Genomic DNA, 22,836 nt, shown 5'->3' on the forward strand with positions numbered 1-22,836 from the left:
GACTCACTGGTATTACATTACAGAACTCATTGTAAGTCTTACCTTTTATTGTCTGGATAAATATCTGGATAAATATCTGTCCCAAACAATTGTAATGAAGATTCCTCTAGAAAACTGGCTTGCTGTTGTTGGCCCTTGAACTTCCTGCTGAATTTCAGCCCATGGTTGATCTTTTTCTTGGAAAGAAATGGCTTCTCTGCCGCCCTTGCTGTCCCAAGGCCTCACTGTGTGCGCTGATGCTTCAGAACCTACCTGCTGTGTTCTGTGCATTACCAGAACAATTACTGTTTATGCGGTTCAGATATAATTGACATAGTTTATATGCTGGTTGTCCGTCCGTCCGTCCGTCTTCTTCCGCTTATCCGGGGTCGGGTCGCGGGGGTAGCAGCTTCAGTAGGGAGGCCCAGACGAACCGGAAAAGGGTAGAGTGCCTTCTCCGGGTTGGGGAGAATGTGCTGCCCCTAGTGGAGGAGTTCAAGTATCTTGGGGTCTTGTTCACGAATGAGGGGAAGATGGAACGGGAGATCGACAGGCGGATTGGTGCAGCGTCTGCTGTGAAGCGGGCACTGTACCGATCCGTTGTGGTGAAGAGAGAGCTGAGCCAAAAGGCCAAGCTCTCGATTTACCGGTCGATCTACATTCCTACCCTCATCTATGGTCACGAACTTTGGGTCGTGACCGAAAGAACGAGATCCCGGATACAAGCAGCTGAAATGAGTTTTCTCCGTAGTGTGTCTGGGCTCTCCCTTAGAGATAGGGTGAGGAGCTCAGTCATCCGGGGAGGACTCAGAGTAGAGCCGCTGCTCCTCCACGTCCAGAGGAGCCAGTTGAGGTGGCTCGGGCATCTGGTCAGGATGCCTCCTGGACACCTCGCTGGTGAGGTGTTCCGGGCACGTCCCCCTGAAAGGAAGCCCAGGGGAAGACCCAGGACACGCTGGAGGGCACTATGTCTGCCGGCTGGCCTGGGAACGCCTTGGGATTCCTCCTGAGGAGCTGGCCCAAGTGGCTGGGGAGAGGGACGTCTGGGCCTCCCTACTGAAGCTGCTACCCCCGCGACCCGGCCCCGGATAAGCGGAAGAAGACTGACGGACGGATGTTTTACCAATATTATTTTCCATTTATTTTTCATCTGTGGCAATCCTCTCAAATTTCAGTTCCTGCACTTTATTCCCATCAAAACACTCGTTTGTTACAATTTTAATTATTTTTAGCAGTAGAGATTAAAAAAACAGCGACGGTCCCATAATTTTTGGTGTCGCAGTAATGACGCAGAGACACAAGTTGATGACATACATGTTGCGTTCTAATTCTCCAATTTTGCACACTTTTAACCTGCACACTCGGACCCTTAAGTGCACTTCCACCAGGTGCACGCTCAATAGAGGGGCGTATGGTGAGTATTGGGCCAATGTTGTTTCCGATTTTTTTTGTACAGGGCACGACTGACCCACTGAGCTATATTATACACTGGAGTGCTAATAGCCCGCTGTTGGAACAAGTCGCTTTGAAGCCACCAGCTGCCATATTGGTACTCCCTATTTTCCTCCAGTAACTAGGGAATATGTGCGCTACAGCATCGAATAACGAGGATTTTCTCATGTTCAGGGGGGGCTTAAAACTTTTAAAATGTCAAATGCCATATACTTTTATGTTATATACTAAAACGTTTAAGTACTGAGAAAGTCGTGCTGAAATATTTTGCATTTTATTAATTTAAATATAACATTTCTAAATATATAAATAACAATATACAAAAACATATATTTACATATATGTATACATATATATACATATACGCATACTTATATATACATATATATATCCATCCATTTTCCGAACCGCTTAATCCCTCATGGGGTCGCAGGGGTTGCTGGTGTCTATCTCCAGCGTTCACCAGGCGAGAGGCGGGGTACACCCTGGACAGGTCGCCAGTCTGTCGCAGGGCAACGCAGAGACAAACAGGACAAACAACCATACATACATACATACATATATATATATATATATATATATATATATATATATATATATATATTTAATATGAATAACATGTAAAATATTTCAGCACATAGTTTCCTAGTAGTTGATAGTGTTACTACATCCACTGACTAGAATTACCTGTGAAACGTTTTCACACAGCCCGATAACTGCTTGTTGTTCCAACTAAATCCTATGGGGTTCTGTGAGAGTAGGGAGTAGCAAGATGGCGGCCAGTGACTTCAGTTTTTCGGCAAAATCAGCAGCTCAGTGGACTGACCCTACGTGACGTCATCAAAAGGCGCCACCACAGCGAACTCAGAAAAAGCTGTCACCTCGACCTTTCCTGCTGCCGTCGCCTACCCTGTGAATGTTTATTGCGCCAGCTGGGAGTTATTAAATGGGACGCGGATAAACGGGTCTGCCTGCGGACGGAGAGGAAAAAACAACATGCTTCGTTTCTCCTGTTTGGTTCTCAACAGAGGAGCGGCTAGAAGGGTAAGGCTCGCCCAGCTAGCAGTCTCCATGCTGCGCTCCGTGTTACCTTCACGTGTAGAGAAAAACCTAGGATGTTTAGGTTTGCTTTCTGAAACGACAAATGCATCAGACCTGGCCAGTTCCGGCCGACACCTGCTGTTGGCCAGAGCAGGATGGGTTCTGTCCGTTTTGATTAAAGATTCTCAGAATGTGTTTCATATACATTTATAAAAGCAGTAGAAATCAGGGATAAACTCTGCTTAAATCAAGCTGATCTTAGACCTGGTTTAAAACAGAGCTGAAGACTATACCGAATTGTAATTTCCACGTGTGCATAATTCGCGGTTGCTGATTTGGTTCAATATTTGCCCATCTTATATTTCCTACGTCGTGCATTTGAACTGCTAGTAATACCCTTTCAGAGCCGATCTCCATCCCGGAGACTGAGATGGCAGAGTTCAGGGAAAGTGGTGCAGTCTTCATGGCGTTGGAGAATTGCAATATTTAAATGTTCCGTTTTCACAACCATGGGCGACCCTAATTTAAAGCTCCATTATTGCAGGTTTGTCATGGTGACAAATCAAACTAGGAACCGGGAAAGAAAAGGACTCAGCAGATTGTGTAGCTCAGCAACCCTCTGCCCTGCCTAGCTGTGTCTAACGCTGTCTTTCCATGTTCAGCTCTGACTTCTCAAAGGTCAGGACACGTGGGAAGCTGAACATGAAACATACAGCAGTTAAACAGCTGCAACAATTTTACTATGAATGTCTTCCAGGGTCTGATTTAGGAAGAGGTAGGTCTTTGCCTGTTGCAAAACGAGCTCAGACTGGTTATTTTCCAGCATAACTCCTGACATATACTGTAAAACAGATCTAAAACCTATCTTCCTAAATGGGATGAAATCTGCCAAGCTTGCACCATGATGGAGATTAAAAGAGTAAACACCGGAACAAGTGAGCGTGAATGGTGCTGTGGCAGCAGCCGCTCTGCAATGTGACGCTCAGCTGGTGTTCATGTGTTTAGCTGCAGCTAGAAAAACATCTCTTAGGTTAAACTGTAAAACTTTTTTTCTTTATACAGTATCTCAGCAGGTATATTTTTGCTATGTGATTGTTCTAACTGTTTGTCCGTCTGTTCTATCCTCAGTTTGCTTCATCTTTCTCCAGCGAGAACACTCTGCCTCCAAATTTACTCCTCCCCTCAAATCTTGTGGATCCTGCCAGATTAAGTAAATCTGACATGTAGATTGAATAAATGACTTTCCTCTGGGTTTAACAGCACAACGACATGTTTGAAGTATTACCATAAATGTTGTGTACCTGTAGCCTGATGTGGAACTTGTGCTTGTTTTCTCCCGCAGAGCGTCCTCCACCTCCAGCCGACTCCTCCCTGCCTCTACTCAGGAAGTGCGATGCTGCGGTCCCCCCTCACCTGAGACCCGTGCAGACGTGGGTGGAGAGTCTGGAGGGTAAGGACAGCGAACCGTCGGGTCTGACTGAGCTCCACCCTGATGTTTTTGCAGTGCCTCCTAGGTAAGTCAAAGCTTTTTTTAACTTTTCATCATGCTGAGCTAAAATATTCAAACTAGTGGAGGTTTAAACAGATCTTCGTTCTCTCAACACAGGCTTGATATTCTACATGCCGTTGAAATATGGCAAAAAAATTTCAAAAGAATTGTAAGTAACATATTTATTCCTTAATAAGCAATACAAATTGACATTATTCCTTCTCAACAGTACACATTGTGTCTCACCTCAGTCTTAGAGATAGGGTGAGGAGCTCTGGTATACGGGGGGAGCTCAACGTAGAGCCGCTGCTTCTCTGCATCGAAAGGAGTCAGTTGAGGTAGTTTGGACATGTGATCAGGACACCTCCTGGGTGCCTCCACTTGGAGGTTTTCCAGGCACCTCCACTCGAAGGAGACCCCCGTGGAAGACCCAGAAATCAGTTGAGGGATTATATATCCTGTTTGGCCCTGGGATTCCCTAAAATAAGCTGAAGGATGCTGGTGGGGAGAGGGATGTCTGGGTTTTCCCTCTGAACCTGTTGCCCCTGTGACCCGATCTCAGATAGGAGAAAGACAATGGATGGATGTTATGTATCTTAGCATTTATAGGTTCTCAGCACTAAGATCAATGCAGGTTCAGTCCTGTTCCTGTGAGCATGAAGTCCAGCTATGGGTTTCTTCACCAACAATGGCTCCGTCCACACCACAGTTGATGCTGCATGCATAACAACACAGCGTGTTATCCTCTGAGACAGCATTAAGCCACATGAGCTGGAAAGGCAGTGTTGTAGTTCTGTGCTGTAAGCCAGACCTGGCCATCTTATTATTCAGCTCATTCTGACTTAGGATGCTGATTATTCTCAACCTATTCCTGTTGGATCTGCAGTCGTAAAGGACGGCGTTAAGGAGCCTGTTCTTTGTTTACATAAGCATTCTTTGGTAAATGGTCAATTTTAAATTATAATCAAGTTCCACAACTTGGTGCTCAGCAGCTGTGAAACAGATGGTTTTATCTGACAGTGACCTGTACCGGTGCAACTACTGGTGTGTCTTGACAAGACTATGATAGCTAGTTTCATTGCTGTCTGCAAGATCTCCCTATGAATTCTGGTGATACTCAGAATTACTACTGAACTAGTCTTGACTGCAGAATACGGTTAGTGTCATCATGTCTACACCCCAGACCAGTATTCCCTGCATTTTTATTCAGTTTTAAAGCTGTTCACCATGTATCAGAATCTTATTCCACAAACAAACAGAAAACTGGGGTGTTCAGTGGTGAAATTACTGCTTTAGAGAGGAGCTAGTGTTTTTTTCCCCAGCCAGAGAGCTAGCATGGTGCCACATAATTACATCAGGAAACACCTTTGTAGTAATCTGAGTGTACCAGGAGAATTTAAATACATTACAGTAATTAATTTAGCTGTATATTTCTGCTGTTAGCTGGTATTTTTAGTCTTTGTCTATCAAAGCCTTTGTGAAGGGACTGGATGTGTCTAAAGAGGCACAGGAAACTCCTACTTATTCCAGCAAAGAATCTGTGGTAAGGAGCAACCCAGACACAAAGTAGTAAAAGATCAAAAGGAATCACATCCTTTCAACCAGATGTACTGACATCCTCACTCTAGTTCCTCCAGACTCTTTTAATCATTAGTTGCTGCTTGTAAATACACTTGCTGTTAACCAGCAGCTATGACCTTCTAGCCAGTTGTTGGATTTTTAAACAAGAGCTGGCTGGGCTAAAGGACCAGATAAGAGGTGCACTGGTGGCACAGGCGTAGTGTGGGTGAACCACGTACGGAGGCCTTGGGCTCAGTCTGTATACCTTTAGAGAGCAAGGATGCACCTCCGCTTTAGCCAAAGCGGAGGTGCATCAGCGGTGGCCTGATAAGTGTTGTCCCAATAGGGCAGTCAGTAAGGAAGGAGGGAGGAGGCCTGTATGCTACCATCCGCAGCTAGTTTTACCTAGGAACCCCACGACGTCCCTTACTGGCTCTAAGAACCCTTAAGGTATCCCACAATTCTTTGCGTGAGGTGATGTATCAGCACAGCCCCTTCATGAAAATCAACAGAAATGTCCAAATAGAAGAGAGTGCACACTCTGTAGTTCATTTTCAGAAGGTTGTAGGCCCAGATTTGACTCACATCATCCATGAGCGTTTCCGTCACGTAACAACGTTGGAGTTAAAAGCTGTCCGAATTCAGCACAACAGTTCAAGGCTCCTTTCCTCCCCACGACAGAGTTCTTACTGTTGACACTGTGAAAGGTCAAGGAACAGGAGCTAGAAGGCATTATTAAGGGTATTCAGATGGAGCCTATGTCCTCAAGGTGGACTCCAGCCAGTGGACCTTTGCTGCATGTCTCCCCCTGCAACCCTTCCTGTACTTTCAGTAAAGGCCTCCAGTGGCAGAAAAGTACCAGATAACAGAGTAACTAACAGCTATCAGATTGTGCTGAGTACAGTGATTGTGAAGGCAGCAGCAGGGTGTTCATTACTGAAGTGATAATAAACAGCCCGGTTTCCAGGGCGAGATGATACAGTGATACGCGTGTATTAATGTTGAAGTACAGGTTTTCTTATCGTCATCTGAAACCTAGCAGAGAAAAGGCAAAGCTAACTCTGGATTTTAAAAATGCCGCTCACCTGTAAATTGATGTCTAACGATCTGGCTTTATTTTCTCATCTCAGAGTCACGCTAACACAAAACTGAGGTCAGAGGTGCGTGGTGGAGGCAGGAAACCATGGAACCAAAAAGGAAGCGGAAGAGCTCGTCATGGAAGCATCCGATCACCGATATGGAGAGGAGGTAACTGTTCTCTTCCATTCTTAGGCAGACAGAAACAATGACCTGTCCTCCACCTGAGCTGCAGTTACACCTTAGGAAAAAAATGGCTGACCTCTTTTTGTGAGCGATAAACCCAGATTTTTTTGTGTGGTCTGGAAGGATTCATATATTGTGTTTTTACACTCAGGTGGGGTCTCTCATGGACCAAGAGGGCCCAACAGTTACTATTACATGCTACCCATGAAAGTTCGAGTGCAGGGGCTGAAAGTGGCGCTAAGCTCCAAGTTTGCTCAGGTAAAAACAACAAATCAGCTCCAAACATGCAGTAGTAGCTAGTGGTACTGTCAGCATGACATGGAAAACATGTATGTAGCCACTTTGTTAAACATATGTCGTTTGGGGTTTGTAAATGCTAACCAGCTCATGTCTGCTAAGGCTAATGGATCACTTACAGAAGTGCATAATTGTGGTTTGGCCCAAATATATTAGTACAACTCAAAACATTTTGCATAATAATGCAGTATATTTGCAAGTCATTTCATAAAAACATACAGGTATTTTAGAGACTAATTATAGCCAGAGTAAAATATTTTAAGCTTTTATTTCTTGTACCTTTGATTATCGCTCAGATGTAATTAAGAAAACACAAAATTCAGAGTCTCAGAAAATTAGAACAGGGTTTCTGTGCGGTAATAAATTAAATTAGCTCAAATTAAGGTCAGTAAAAGGTAACAAACACAAACTGGCTTGGTAGTCAAGTTTTCGTCACCCCTTCAATGTATTCTGACTTTTCTATTGATGCCGACCTTTTGTCGGCATCAATTGTTGTATAGTTCGTTTAACTATAAAATCTGTATGAAAAATTATTGCTACAGCAGGACCTGAGCTGACGTTATTAGACCCTGGTTCCGCCGTGCACATTACGCGCTGTTGGAACCGCTGGATATGTTGAGACTAGTGAGTCATTTCACGCCTCACTATGGGGAAAATATAAGTTTGGAATCTCATGGTGTAACACTGAGATTCCAATAATGAGCTTTTTCACCGTATTCTAATTTTCTGAGACACTGTTTCTGGTCACTTTAATTACTGCTGACTGAATGAAAACCCAAAATTCAAAAGCCTGGAATACATGTGCAATGATTCTATTTGAGTTTCACTTTGGGATGACTGGGAAATATATTACACTTCAAGGCAATGTTTCATTTTTTTTTTTAGATGTACTTGTATATTATTTTATAAATCTACATTAAGGCATATCCATCCATCCATCTTCTACCACGTCTATCCCTCATGGGGTCTCGAGGGGTGCTGGTGTCTATCTCCAGCTGTCAATGGGTGAGAGGTGGGGTACACCCTGGACAGGTGGCCAGTCTATCGCAGACATTAAGACATATCTCTTCATGGAAATCAACAAACGAAAAAGATATTTGGTGCTTATTAAATAGCATCATCCCAAATTGAAGCTTTTAATTAACATTGACAACTTTTTATCTTGCAGCATACAATAGAGAGAATACGATTCCAATGCCATCATAGTTTTCTTTTTCTAAGTTCTTCCTAACTGTGAAGCTTATAAAGGATTTAATATGAACTCCTGTTTTCTGCAGCAATACCTTCACATTGTGGACTCGCTGAACATTCCTACAGCAGACTCTAAGGACCTGCTGGAGCTCATCAGACACAGACACTGGGGAGAGTCTGCGTTACTGGTTGATGTGTGGGTATCTTACCTGGCTCATGGCCGTCTGGTAAAATGTAGGCTTACATACAGTAGGTGCTCTATTTTCACTTACATTTTCATGGCTGCTTCTAGGTGTCAAGAATTCCCTGAAAACATCCTCCAGGCTACAGCAAACCTGAAGACAGTGAACCTTATTCCAGCCATCGGTGAGTTAGCATAAAGTTGTTTTTTTTTTTTTGATAACTTTGAACCCTCTAAAATGTATGTGCAATTTATTAAGTTATTTAACTAATAGGTAAATTTGCCTAACCAGTGTTATACTAATGGTCACAGTGGAGTAAATCTCTACAGGACAACGTTAGGATGATTCAGGGCCTTTTGTCATAGAACCTAAACAGATGTTTCTTCCATTTTGCCCATCAGGTCTGAATGTACACAGCATGCTGAAACATGAAGCCATCATCCTCACCCTGGACACTGTTAGGTTTCTGGAGGAGAAGCTCCTTTGGCACGACCAGCGTTACACACCTCTATACCCGTTCAGACTGCCCTATTCCGACTTCCCTTAAACAATTAGTCTGTGATGCATTCACTGACAACAGCGAGATGGATTTTCTTAGTTTATTATGAGAAACACAATGTCAATAAATAATTCTACTTATCAAAAGCATAAAAACAGTTATTGATATCTCCTGAAACATGCAGAGTGAAGCTTAAAAGTGAGAGTTAAACTTTTGTGGGAGGAGACCGTTTGCCAGATCGTTCCTGATCATCCAGCGGAGCTCGGAACGTTTCTTCTCTGTCGGCACAATGTAGGTGTTGGGCACGTAAACTCTTCGAGGTTTAGGCTGAAACATAACATAAGACAGGAAAGTTTAAGCATGTTTCCCATCCGCCATGGTGGAACACAATGTTCCAGAAGAGCCCAAAGAGGGCGGCAGCAATGTTCAGCCAGCAGAAACATGAGCTCTCTGCTTTTTCCACTGTGACTCACATCGTTAACACATGCCCTCAGGCAGCCTTGAAGAGGTTAAGCCTTTAAGCTTTAGGATATATAGGTATGTACATAGCTAGGCTTCGTAAAAGTAATGATTTCATGTGAGCACAATTACTATTAATTATGCTGAAAGTGAGCAGTTATAATTGTAGCTGAGGCTGAATCTGGTGAAGTAAATAAGAGCTACCCATCATTCATAAGCAACAATTTTGCAGAAGCACAAAAGTTACAAAATAATTGATGTTTAAGATTCTGAAAAGGCTAAATGATTATAAAGATGTTCCTGAAATCAACATATGCACCCTTCTGGCAACTACCGTCAGTGAACACTGTTTATCACAAGATGGAAAGACTTTTCAAACTGAATGAAGGAGAATCAGTTAACATTGCTATCGTTGCTTTTAGGTAAAACCATCAGGTAACCTGCTTCATAATGGATGGCACGTAATGAAACGGGAAGTGCTTCAACATTTGGAGCAGACCCGGCCTTGTGAGCCACAGAGGCGATGCTGCCCTCTTCTGGCCAAAATCTTACAGAACCTTCAATGAAAGTCAAAAGTTGCTCCTTAATAATGCTCCTTTTCCACGGGCTCCACTTGGCCCGGCTCTACTCGGCTGCACCCGCTTTTTGGCATGGGGCTGGGTTGTTTCGGGTTGTAATTTCACTGCAGTCAAGTCTGCTTTTGCGCTTTTAATGCCTTATTGTTGTCACCATGGCTGAGGCAAAAACTTCTACATAGAGCCCTAAATAAAAAAAGAAACCCAAACTAGTAATATTTTCTTACATCTTCCATTCCAGTGACTTCAAAATATGCCTGGGGATTATTTGAAGAAAAGGCCTCAAATATTACTTTTACTCATCTTAGCACCATGTTTAAAATTAACATTAAAAAAAAAGGGTTTGATTATTTGCTGGCCTCCCTTTAGGCTAATAAAAAAATCTAAGCTTCTTTAAGTTTAAGAATTATTCAGTTTTTAAACACCCTCCTAATGTCCAATTTATTCCTTCAATATATTAAATAATAGCTTAGTTAACAGTGTGTACATGTCCAGCAAAGCTCCATGAAGACAACAAAAAGCTCAACAGGAGTTAAAAAAGGTGAAAAATTGAATTTAGTGGGAAAGTGTGCACTGCCTGCAAACATGCAGTCTGTCATGGAAGCAAAGATTTTCAGCTCAGCTTTACAGAACCGCTCAGTGACAGCTGGACCAACAAACTGCATCATAGACTAAAACTACAAGAGTAACTGATCCATTTATGAGGGGAAATAAAAGCAAGGATGATATGTTTATATTACATGTTTAAGGACAACTGACAGGAAATACTCACAGGCAGAGGCTGGTATGCAAGTTTTTCCTGAGAACAAAAATAAGGAAGTGGCAGTTTTAGCATAAAACAGTTTCCATTGTACCATGTACTTCTAACGTACATCTAGAATCCCACACAACCACAAAAAGTGCTATTTACATCTTGCACAAATGTGATCATTCCACAGTGGTGACTGAACCAAACATTGTTCAGAGAAGAAAGTTGGAGACTACTCGTCTTTACAAGGCCATGTTTCCATACCCTTATCTCCCAGCGGAGAGCTTTCCTGTCCTTCTCTCCAGACACCTGGAACATTTCCCACATCTGCTTGTACTGGAAATACCTGCAAAAGAACCCAATACGACAGGACTTTTATAGCAACAATAGGACACTATTGATGGTAAATGGCTCGTACCTGTACAGCGCTTTAACTAGTCTGATGACCACAAAGCAATTTATACTAGTCATTCACACCCTGACGGTGGTGAGCTATGTTAGTAGCCACAGCTGCCCTGGGGCAGACTGACAGAGGCGAGGCTGCCGTACATCAGCACCACCGGGCCCTCTGACCATCGGCAGCAGGCTATGCGGGTGAAGTGTCTTGCCCAAGGACACAACTGAGACGGTCAGAGCGGGGGATCAAACCGGCAGTTACTGGACGAACTCCCTGAATCTTGCACCACTGTTGAACAGGATGGACAGTTAGGTTCCTTGTTCCATTTTAGGACCAAGTCCTTAAATATAATTTGGTGTTGGTCCAGTTCTGTGGCTAAATGATTGAGAGAACAGTAATTTAGAACCTTGACCAAAATGTTTTGATCAACAGGGAGCAGTATAAAAGGCTTTAAGAAATGATCCATTTCCTGAACACTGACTGGACATCACTACTTTATTTGCACCACTACATTATCTCCACCTGAGATAACTATTCCTAGTTATTGCAAAAGGAATACAGTGGTCTTATGACATGTTTTTAAAATCCTATTTAACATTAGCATTTTAACTTATGCTCTCATTTTGAACAGAAAAAGAAAAGAGGGATTATTCTCAACATCTCCATATTTGTGTGAGCCAGTGATGCTGGAAGGAGGTGGAAAATATAAATAGTCATGCTATAATATAGTCATATTCAAAGGTCTATTTTTATTCCCCACCACAAAAGAAATCTCAATGAACAAGAAATAATAAAAAACCACAAATATTTTGATGAGTTTGGAGCGATGAAAGCAGGTAATGTTTGTTTTTCTATCACATTTGGAGCTGATGAAGAAAACGCTCACCATGTGTGGAGAGCATTATAAAGAAAATTCACTTTTTAGCTGAAAGTCTTTGCTTGTCTGCCTTCAGACACACATTAACTTGTGTGTCATCCAGTTCTGGATACACAGGGTTTAAAATAATGCTGACTCACCCTTTACAGCTACCTCTTCAGGGAAGTCTTTCTACAAGGTTTAGGAGTTTTCACCATTCTTGTTTTTGACCCCTGATGGAACTCGAAGGACCATCCCCAAACTCTTCCCACAAAGCTGGGAGGATGAAATAATAGTCAACAATGGGTTGGGACGCTGAAGAATCAAGAGTTCCTGTCACTGGAACAAAGAGGCTGAACTGAACTGCTGAAAAACAGCTCCACACCATAATAGCCCCTCCACCAAACTCTGGAAAAGACAAAAGTGCTGTTCTCCTGGCAGGTGTCACAACAAAGACTCGTCTATTGGATCACCATGTAGAGGCACGACTCATTTCACCAGATAACATCTTCCCTCTCTAGTCCAGTGGGCGAGGGCTTTACTCCTCTGAATCTGGCCTTGGCACGGTCCTTGGCAGTGGAAGGCTTTGGTGCAGCTGTTCCACCATAGAAACATCTTCCAGGAAGCTCTGGGGCAATTTTTCAGCTGATCAAGAAGCCACATGAAGTTTGGAGGCCTGTAGCTATTGACCCTGTAGGCAGAACCAACTGGCCCCACTCCATGGCTGAGTTGCTGCTGTTCTCATTGTTAAAACCCCATTAAAACAGCCGCGTACAAATGCACGTGTAAGGCCACTGCATGACTAGGAGCAACATTTTCTACACGTGGACCAGCAGAGGACTGGCACACCTAGATTCAGTGTTTGAGCGGGGGAACCAGTAATTGTGGCTGTATAATGCATCATGAATATTGGATAATGATGAAAAGCAATGTTGGAAAAATAATCCAGATGGATTCTACAGACGTGGTTTTAAACCTAATTTTAGCCCTTCAGTTCTTTTTACATAATAGGATTATTTTATTGTTTTTACTGATTTTTTTCTACGTTTGACCCAGATGTGGATAAATCTGAATGCTTTGCAGAGATATGTCTAACTTACTTGGCCACTGGATCAGTCTTCTTTATGGTTGGTTGGCACATCACTGGTCGGATGACTGAAACCCAAGTTCATTGGTTCAGTTATACGATAGGAACAAGAGTTTTAGAACAAAATGAGAATGAAGTCAGAAGATGATCTCCACTAGCCAAGCTTAGCTCTGGCCAGCCCTCTGATCTCTGGTTACTTACAGGACTTTGGTTTGGGCCTTACATCCTGATCAGTTTGAGTCTGTTAGGAAATAAAGATGTCAAAGATCAGACTTATTCATTACTAGTAAATTTAACTGAAAATGTCTCATCCTGACAACTCCTTTACCCACCATGCGTTGGATATAGGACTCGAAGGCGCTTAAGTTGACACCATCGGTGTCTGAACTCTGGGCGTCACTCTCAGTCAGATCTTCGCTCTCTGCTTCGTAGTCCTTCTGATCTGATGTGGACAGGTCAAGCTCAGCCATTCGCTCTTCTAGACGGCTCGCAGCATCTGCTAAACAACAGCGGTATCCATGAACAAACTGAACCTTTTATTCTTCAAAAGTAAAGCTCCGACTTTGACAGCATGGCTTTTAATATTTAGTCAAATGCACTTTTATACAGAAGCTACTTAAAGACGGCTGCGGCTAAAGCTGCTCCTTCAGAGAGAACATAGCAGCTCTAATTTGCTGCTCCAGCGGGAGCCACCAGGCCTACAAATGTTTCTCTTCACTGGCACGGTTGTATCTCTTTACAGAGCAATGATGGCTGCATCTAACAGACGGGGTTTCAGTTTTCTAAAGTGACTTTAAATCTACAGACAGGACATTTTTACCCTTCATCCAGGCCAGGATTTCTTCCCTCTCCTCTGACATCTTTTCTTTGGTCTCCCAGCTAAAATCCCTGTTGGAGTCGATGAACCTGACATCTTTGTTGCTTGAAGACTCGTCTGGAACACCAACCACAGTTACTTGCTCTGTACTTCTCTCCACATCGTGTTGCAGCGTCTCCTGTTTTCCGTCTTGGTTTTCATCTGCTCCATCTTGTAAACCTTTCCTATGAAACAAGAGCATGTCGCCTGCGTCGCTGTGAAGATGTTGCGCCTCTGATGGTAGCCGTGTTCCTATAGCTGGTCTCGTGTCAGCTGTGCTGGCCCGGTTCAGGGTGCTGTCGTCCTCACACCAGCAGGAAGCAGCAGGGACTCTGCTGACCTCTGACCCCCACACCGCAGACTCACTTTCATCCGGCTCACGCGTCGGCTCGTTATCAGACTCAGTGAAGCTTCTGGGAGACCCTGGGTACTCTTCGTCGTCTCTGAAGCCAGACAGATCGTCCCGGCTGTGTTGGTTAAACCCGGTCAGGGAATGATCCAACTCCTGCTCCTCTGCTCTGAAGGTGCCATACCCAGAAGTCATTGGGCTTACAGCCAGACTACCAGAACTGCTGCTGGTAGTTTTCCTCTCATCATCGCTTCCTTTTAACTGCGGATGTTCCTCCGGTGAACTCCCTGGAGGCACGCCCTGTGGCTCACCGACAACTCCGGGGTCCATCACCCTCATAATCTCCACCTCCTCATCCTTGTCTGCTACCTCTCCATCAGACCAGAAGGAGGAGTAAAGGGAATTCTTCTCGTCATCGCTCCCTTCGTCCCACTGATCGTTATACATTTTGTACATGGTGGCAGCATGCGCTGCTGAGGCGTGTGGCGTGAAGGATCAGTGGAGGCAGAAGGTTGGAGGAAGGAGCTAAGAGGATTAGCTCAAATCCAGAGACCTTACACGCCTCTTCTTGAAGCTGAAACAGCCCCAACTGCTGGTGACCGAAGGTTAGTGTCTCAGGCTTTGGTCATTTGGATTTATTAACTGATATTTGCTCTCTTGTGACACATTGTGGGCAGCATTTTGAAGGTACTCAGTGTAAACAGTACAAAATGTACAAAAGTATGTTTTTATACAGTAACAATAATACCAAAGACCCGGTCTGATACTGCAACTAGCACCAGGATCAGCCAGTTTTCAGGGGGAAATCCTGGGTACAGACTTTAAGCTGTAACTGCAATAAAAGATGGTTCTACAAAGTATTAACATAAGAGAACCGAGTTTGATTGCACAGCACACTTAGACTTTTATTTAAAAAAGAAAAAAAACACTAAAAATGTATACTTTCCACTTCACATTATGAAGTACTTTGTGTGGGTTTGTGGTTGTAATGTAAAGATTGAAGGTGTATGATGATTGTTTCAAGGTACTGTACATAAATAACACTCTACCTGAATCTTCTGTGTACACAGATTCATCGCAGATGAGAGACTTTCCTTTTCGTTTCCTAAGAACAAAAAGAAATTTCATTTGACTTCACATCTGTCAGTGTTTCTGTAAAACCACAGCAAAAACATTGTGCTATTACATATACAGACTATGTAGGGTTAGAAAGGTTATTAAAGAAAATAGAAAGGAAACATGTAAATATCCTCTCAATCACCCCACCCTCCACTCAAATCTAAAGGTCTGTAAGATCAAATCATTTTAAATGTCAGAAGATGATCCACATGAAACAATCAAAACTAGTGATCACCACCATTTATAAGTACCGTATTTTTCATACTATAAGTCGCATAAGTCAAAATATGCGTCATAAAGAGGGAAAAAACATAGATAAGTTGCACCGGACTATAAGTCGCATTTATTTAGAAATTTATTTGACACAATCCAAGACTAAAAACTGATATTTAATCTGGTAAGGCAACTTATTCAATTGCACACCTGCATCCACAATCGGCTGAATAATATGGAACGTACCTGGAACGATGAATGGGGTAAATTAGCACAACAAGCCACCAACTCCAACCCGGAAAGTTCTGGTCAGAGCATTTCTGTCTAATTACACTGAAATTAGACCATAAGTGTAACGGTGCTACATGCTAAGCTAGCAGTAAGAAACAGATGTTTCAAAGCAACATAAAATTCATGTGCATCAGTGAAGTTGTAAAACACCTGGACAACAGAGCTGTGAGCTAGCGCTAGCTGTTATTAGCTTCACTGACCCAAAAACAGGGTTCTGTCGTGGTCTGGGCACTTCGGGCTGCACCACTCATAGTGAATGCAGACTGAAGCAGCGAAACAACATATGTACATGTGTTCAGTCTTTGTTGTTTAGAAGTTAATGCTAATTTTTAAGTGGTATAGAAGCAGCACATAGTTTCACAAGCCTGCAGAGCCCTCTTGTGGCTATAGACGGTAATGTTTTGGTTCATGTTGTTCAGAAGGATCTACCATTTAAAATTGATATATAAGTTGCACCTGACTATAAGTCGCAGGATCAGCCAAACTATGAAATAAAAGAGTGACTTATAGTCCAAAAAATACGGAACATTTCTTATATGGCTTATATTTTGTCGGGGGACATTTTTCCTCAAAGCTACCATAAGTTGTGATTTTTACAGCTAGAAAGGCAAATAAGATGAAAAGTCAGAGCTATTGTCAACTTAACCCACCTTAAAACTTTTCTCTTGATGAATGGCCTGTGCTGGTGGTCTGACAGGGAGGTGTAGCTGTCAGCCAGCAGTGAGTCCAGGCCGTCTTCAGTATCGGGCTCTTCCTGCAGCCTGGTAGGAGCAGCAGCTGGGAGCTGCAGCCACGCACCCACAGACCGCTCAGCGTATGAATCACAGCGTCTCTGCGGCCATCCACTGGGTTTGTTCTTCTGTGTGCGCATTTGTAAAATAAAACATGTCAGCCAAATAGGTTTAACTACTGGATTTTCTTTACAGGAAAAATACAATGCATCAATAAACTAAGAGTTTAGAATAAAGCATCTGTTGGGTCAGTTAACATTGATTTCGACAGAAATGAAAGAATAATTGTTTTTTTTTGTTTTTTTAACCTGGATCGAATATTAACTAATGATTTGATTGAATTTACTTATTTTTTTGTTCCTCAAAGTGATTGGATGCGTTTTGAATTAGAACTATATAATTAAACTGACCTAAATTAGAATTCATTATATTGTAATACAGAATATTTTGACAACCCTACATTCATACAACCTCATACAATTTTCAAACAGTGGTGGTAAGGTGATGATTGGGTCTGGGTTAGCTACCACAGGAACCTGGCCATTGAGGCAACAAATAAAGCATATTATCGAGCCTATTTGAATTAATTATAAGATTAACACATATCGTGCGATTAATTTTTTGCTTATCGCGACAAGCCCCTGGAAAGAATGGTGAAAAAATACATACTCTCCGTTACCTCTGTGTCCTGAAATGCCTTCTCTCCATTTAAGAAAAATCCTTCACCGGAACCTTTAGAGTACAACTGGCTGACTGTGGAGAAATAAATCACACAGCAACACAATCAAGGAAAAAAAAATCCTCGACTAGTGTGATGATTAAGAAGGTTCAGATTACTGCTGCTCTCACCTTTTTCTTTAGTATAAGCGGGAGGGCTAGACTGGGATGTTGCTGTCTGAGTGGTAATGTTTACAGGCGTGGTAGAGGCCAGCTTTTTCCACTGTCCATGGCAGATCAGTTTATCAAGATCTGGCGGGATACAAACAAGAAAAAGGACAGCTTTTTTTAATTCAGCAATTAAATATCCACGCCTCCAAAATCTTCCAAGTAGAGACGTGGTTTACGAGGCTGACCTTGCTTAAACTCCAGCAGCCTGTGCTTTGGTATGTTCTTATAGCCAAGAATAGCCAGTTGTTGTTGAATTTCTTCTTCTGAGAAATCCAGGTTGTCCATAATGGTGTCAACGTTAACTTCATGAGGAAGGAACGGCCTGAAAAACACCAAAAATGGTTGAAGATGAAAATAAGATCATTTGTAATTGCGCACGTTTTGTGCAGCCATGGTTAATTGCTCGTTATGGAAGAACGCTAGTGTTTCTGTGATCCTCTGATGACAGATGAGGAGAGTTTGGTGGTTTGCTGCACGGCTGGATAACGATCAGAAAGGCTGATCTCACAGCATGATAACCATAATTTCATAGTATAACCATACAAATTCAAACCACAAACTTAGAAAATGTATGAATGGCTTTTAACTTAAACAAAACAGCAACAAGTATTTTTTATAATGTTAATATATTATAATGATCATTGTACTTATAACTAGGGCTGGGCAATATGGATTAAAAATAAAATCTCCAATTTTATTATACCAAATCAGAATAACAAATTTTTTTCTCTTTTCATTTCACAAAAATAAATTAAAGAATTGTTTTTAAACTTGCTTTTATCTCAGTCAAACAAGATGGTGGCCCTGCTGTTGTAAACAATGAGAATATAACTAAATGTTTCCTGCTAGTGGTTTTACACAATGAGCTAAGAACAGACTTTACTTGTGTAACTTCAAACTAACTTAAAAAAAGGACATGAATAAATTAAAGTGTCTCTCCTTATGGTAAAAAAAAGTTTCTTCTTTACAATATTTTAACAATATATTTTCCTAAACATATATTCAGCATTGCATGCTATTCTCTTAATGGAAACCCAGTGAATGTGTGTGAATGTGGGCAAAAATGAAAATTGTAAATTTGAATTAATCGATTTATCACCCAGCCCTATTTATAACTATGTTATCTAATATCAGGCTGTTATACTCCCTGGCTCTTTTTATAAAGGGGCAAAACAGTAAAAAACAGAACATGATTTTCTGTGTGATTAGTGCATTACTTAAAGCTATAGTTGGTAATCCTGTTCAGAAACACTTTGTGTTATACTGGGTAAAATCGTCCTTCCATCCTGAAAGTAGTAAATACATTATATGTTCAGAAAAAGGAAGTTAAAAATTGTATCTCTATGAGAGCTGCAGGTCTGTAAAAACTCTGACCAATCCCTGCCGTTCGGTCCGAATGGCAGGGATTGGTCAGAGGATTGGTCCTGCCCACGCCCCCCTCTGTCCCTCAAGTTCCAGAAGTATCACCTTATCTATTGGATGTCCCACATGACAATCATTCTGACGTGCTCAGGTAACGCAAATGTCTGTGCAGGTTCCTTGGTAGTTTCCGCTTGCTGCTGCGCATGCTCACTTTTAGTGTTTATGGATCCGGTTAGCTTAGCAGCTAAGTTAGCAGTTAGCTTCCATGTTAGCCATACATTGTAGCTCCACTGCTCTCACCGTCTACTTTGTCATGGCTGAGAGTCGCAAGAAGCGAACTGTGTTCATGTTTATGAGAAGAAGAGGAAGACTTCAGAAGAAAGAAATAAGACCAGAGTTGATTTCTAAAAACTTTTCACGTGATCCCCCAGAGGAGTGGAAGAGCAAGTAAGACGGTCTTACGCATGCGCAGCTATTCAATAAGGGTCCGGAGGAAACTTGGGAAAAATAGCCGACTCTACCTTTAATGCACACAAATATTGCCTTTAAACTACAGCAAAAGTTGGTCAGATCTGTATTTTATTTGTAGTTTAAATCTTTAACCACTAAACTCTTTTAAATGACCTGTTTAAACTGCCACTAACTGTTAATCTAAACTTTAATCATGTGTGACTGGAGTTGAAATGTTTTCCAAAATATGTTTAGCTGAAAGAAACCTGCTGGTTGGATGTCGTCATGAGCAGTAATAGCTGCCTTATTTTAGACTGGGTCAGAACCACTCAGCTGTGTTCTCTCCCTGTCCATATCATGTGTGTAAATGTAACAGGCCATCTGCTAAGGTAGAGGTTTCCATTTTACAGACATGCTGCTTGTTACTTTCCAGGTAATACAAAGAAAACAGTGTTAGGACAGAAGACGGAGCAGAAAAGCTAACTTAAAACCACAGCTTGATTCAGCTGCTACTCTTTTTGTGCACCTTACCATGTTCTCAAACCATTGGAATAATGAAGAGTGCTAAGAAGGTCATTCCTCTTGCCACACCAGAGGTGACAATGGTTTCACATACAGGCATTTGCTTTGACAATCAATCCATTCAGTCCGGTTACATTTTCTAGCGACAGCTTTGGGGTTTTGTGACAGAATGTATTTTAGCCCCACCTCTCCTGTCAGTGGTAAACAAAGCGCTTTTTATTAATTGGGGGATAAATAAAGTCACATGGGAAGGCGTCCTTTTGCGTTATTGCCACCAAACTATGTGACCATTTGAGTTAAAGTCCAGCTTGTTGTGTCAGAGGTGATCGGAGAGACTCAAGTTAAGGTGATACTGGTGGAGCACGCATGCGTAATAGACATAAAAACTCTAATGTTGCCCACTGATATTTTAAAACTCTAACACTAAGCAGTCTAGTGAGCATGGGCTAAACTGGAGAGCAGATGATGCCTGAGTCCTGCATTAAAGGAGCACTCTTACTGTAATACAGAGAAAATGAGCGCTGCCTGGGTTAGGTTATGAAGACGATTTCATCTTTTATGTCCGTTTCTGTTTTGATTTAGATATTTAGGTTATTTGTATTAAATACCAAATAAATTCACTTTAAGGGTAACCAGTGGACTGGAGTTATTTTCCTGAAACTCAAACATCGGACTTACCTCGGGCCAAGCTGGTTAAAAGTCCGACACCATGAAAGCAACGCAGCGGCTAACAGAGAGCTGGAGGAACGTCTGGTTTAATGGCCGCTGCTGAGGCACCCGAAGAAAACCCAGAGCTGTTTAACGAGGCAGCTGCTGTATCTGCGGGCTCGTTAAAGACAGGCCATGACGGCAAGGTTAGCAGAGAAGCGGGGCCGTTGGGAAGGTTTCACACCCAGCACCAAGACAACCGTTAACAAGCTTTGAAAATGACGCCATCTTCTTCCTCTTCCTCGTCTTCCTCTGCCGCTCTAAGGTGCATACTGCCACCTGCTGGACAAGACAAAAGAAGCTGTGCAACCTGGCGGCTGGCAAACAACGGCTGGCAAACAACAATAATTTGTGCATTATCGCTGCCAACTGGTATGGACTCGGAGTGTGGATAAAAATGACATTTCGCACAAAAACACACCAAATCAACAAAATAAAACAAACCAAACACTATCAACACAGCAAACATACGACTCAGATCCTCTCAATCACATTGATTATTCTAAGATAATGAAAAACAATCCCATAGCACTTATGTCTTGAGTTAATTCGAATAATTTCTATTAAATTAAAATGCATTCTTTCCATTCTAATGTTATGTATAATTTCCCTCCTTCTTTCCTCATACTTCTTACTATGTAACATAATATGTTCTATTGTCTCTTGTTGCCCACAACAGTCACACCTGCTGGTGTTATGTTTACGTATTTTAAATAAAGAGCCGTTTAATCCTGTGCGCCCTAATTTAAGTTTTGATGTAATTGTCTCTTCTCTCCTGTTCCATCCTGCACTTCTCATTTCCACCACTGTCCTTTGAATTTTGTAAAACCACCGCCCATTCCTCTCATCCTCGCATTGCTTTTGCCATCTTTTTCTTCAACCTCTGTTTAACGATGCTCTTTATTTCCATCTTGCTGATGTTGACTGCCACCAGTGGCGGCTGGCCCATAGGGGGCGCTCGGGCGCTGCCCTCCCTAGATGTGGAGGGGAGAAGTCAAAATATATATAGATTTTAAAAGTATTATTAATGTCAGTTTTTACTTAATAGTACGTGGCTACATGTAATAAGAATTATTAAAACACTTCTACTGATTTACTCTATCATTTAACAGTGCATTTCCACCAGCAGAACGTATCATTTCTCTTCTTCTACACTTTTGGGGCTGTGACTGAAGTAGCCCTACAAGTATAGCGAAATAACCAATCGTTTACTGTTGCTAGGGAAGATTTATAAATATTTGGCCAATCAGCATCGCCAAAATGAATGGCTTTGGGGCTCCTGGAGTAGTAGCCCTAGCTGCACAGTGATAGGTGCACTTCACGCGTGACGTCACGAGCTACATCCGCGCTACATCCGGGTAACGGTGGTCGGCAAACACAGTACTGTTTTCGCTTACCAGCGTGACAAAACGGGTGAATTAGAGCGTACTTTTAGTTTATTTTTGGAATCTAAACAATGCCTACGACTTGTGCTCCCGGTTGCACACAGAAGCATTCCAAATCGTCGGATGTACGTTTGTTTCGTTTACCGAAGGACAAAGAAATAAGAAAGAAATGGATCATTTCAATGAAAAGGATGCAGGATGCCAATGGACTGTGGGAGCCATCATACTAAGATAGAATTCGCAGTCTACACTTCATCTCCGGTAAATACAACTTAATTTAGCACTAGTCATTGTTCTACTACTTAAATCATTATATAATTAAAAAATTAGGATACATATATTATAGTCAAGACGTAAACGTTTGTTTTGTAATAATATACGTACATGTACAATGTATGCAAACCCTCTGGCATGAGTCTGTGAAAAGGATTAATAAGACAAAAACACCAAAATAATCCTTTGTGAACAATGTTTTCTTTTTATTAATTAAATGCTTATTGTGGAATCGTAGTAATTTTCCGACTTTTAATTTAAATGCATGTACTGGGTTAGGCAGGGAAATCTATTGGCCAGCCCCACCAAGATTTTTTTTCACCAGCCGCCACTGACTGCCACGTCAATGTCCTCTCCTTTTGTGGCCTCATTTGCAGCCTTATCTGCTATTTCATTTCCCCTGATTCCAACATGTGCCGGTACCCACAAAAATATTACTGCAATCCCCATCATTTGAATTCTATATAATATTTGATGTATTTCTATCAGAATGTCTGCTCTGCTTTTTGATTGACTTCTCTGTAAACTGATCAGTGATGACATTGAATCTGAAGAAATTTATTTCCTCCACCCACTGCACTGCTAACAAAATTGCTATCATTTCTCCTGTGTAT

At 42.0% G+C, this 22,836-nt stretch overlaps 2 protein-coding genes across 6 annotated transcripts; one reads left to right on the forward strand and one right to left on the reverse strand.

The window, feature by feature from the left end:
- The first annotated feature begins 2,265 nt into the window (after positions 1-2,265).
- Positions 2,266-9,099, forward strand: mrpl4 (mitochondrial ribosomal protein L4). The gene is made up of 9 exons (XM_012869847.3): positions 2,266-2,475; positions 3,601-3,682; positions 3,815-3,986; positions 4,079-4,130; positions 6,652-6,769; positions 6,936-7,042; positions 8,359-8,468; positions 8,565-8,638; positions 8,856-9,099. Exons 1-9 carry the CDS (start codon positions 2,428-2,430, stop codon positions 8,999-9,001), a joined length of 909 nt encoding a protein of 302 aa, XP_012725301.2. The 5' UTR covers positions 2,266-2,427; the 3' UTR covers positions 9,002-9,099.
- On the reverse strand, positions 9,038-20,826 carry si:dkey-23f9.4 (HYLS1 centriolar and ciliogenesis associated). 5 transcript variants are annotated; one of them, XM_012869846.3, is made up of 12 exons: positions 20,535-20,826; positions 17,708-17,844; positions 17,484-17,603; positions 17,314-17,387; positions 16,554-16,762; positions 15,330-15,385; positions 13,408-13,571; positions 13,277-13,316; positions 13,089-13,143; positions 11,000-11,081; positions 10,760-10,786; positions 9,038-9,280 (listed from the first exon to the last, which is right to left on the reverse strand). In XM_012869846.3, the coding sequence occupies exons 2-12, from the start codon at positions 17,805-17,807 to the stop codon at positions 9,146-9,148; spliced, it is 1,062 nt and encodes a 353-aa protein (XP_012725300.2). In that variant the 5' UTR covers positions 17,808-17,844; positions 20,535-20,826; the 3' UTR covers positions 9,038-9,145. The 5 variants fall into 5 exon arrangements, with proteins under 5 accessions (XP_012725300.2, XP_021175857.2, XP_035992625.1 ...); XM_021320182.2 differs by having other exon boundaries at positions 13,408-13,574; XM_036136732.1 differs by lacking the exon at positions 20,535-20,826 and having other exon boundaries at positions 13,408-13,574; positions 17,708-17,862.
- Positions 20,827-22,836: the final 2,010 nt, after the last annotated feature.

The sequence above is a fragment of the Fundulus heteroclitus genome, chromosome 5 (assembly GCF_011125445.2).
Source record: "Fundulus heteroclitus isolate FHET01 chromosome 5, MU-UCD_Fhet_4.1, whole genome shotgun sequence".
NCBI classification, from domain to species: domain Eukaryota; kingdom Metazoa; phylum Chordata; class Actinopteri; order Cyprinodontiformes; family Fundulidae; genus Fundulus; species Fundulus heteroclitus.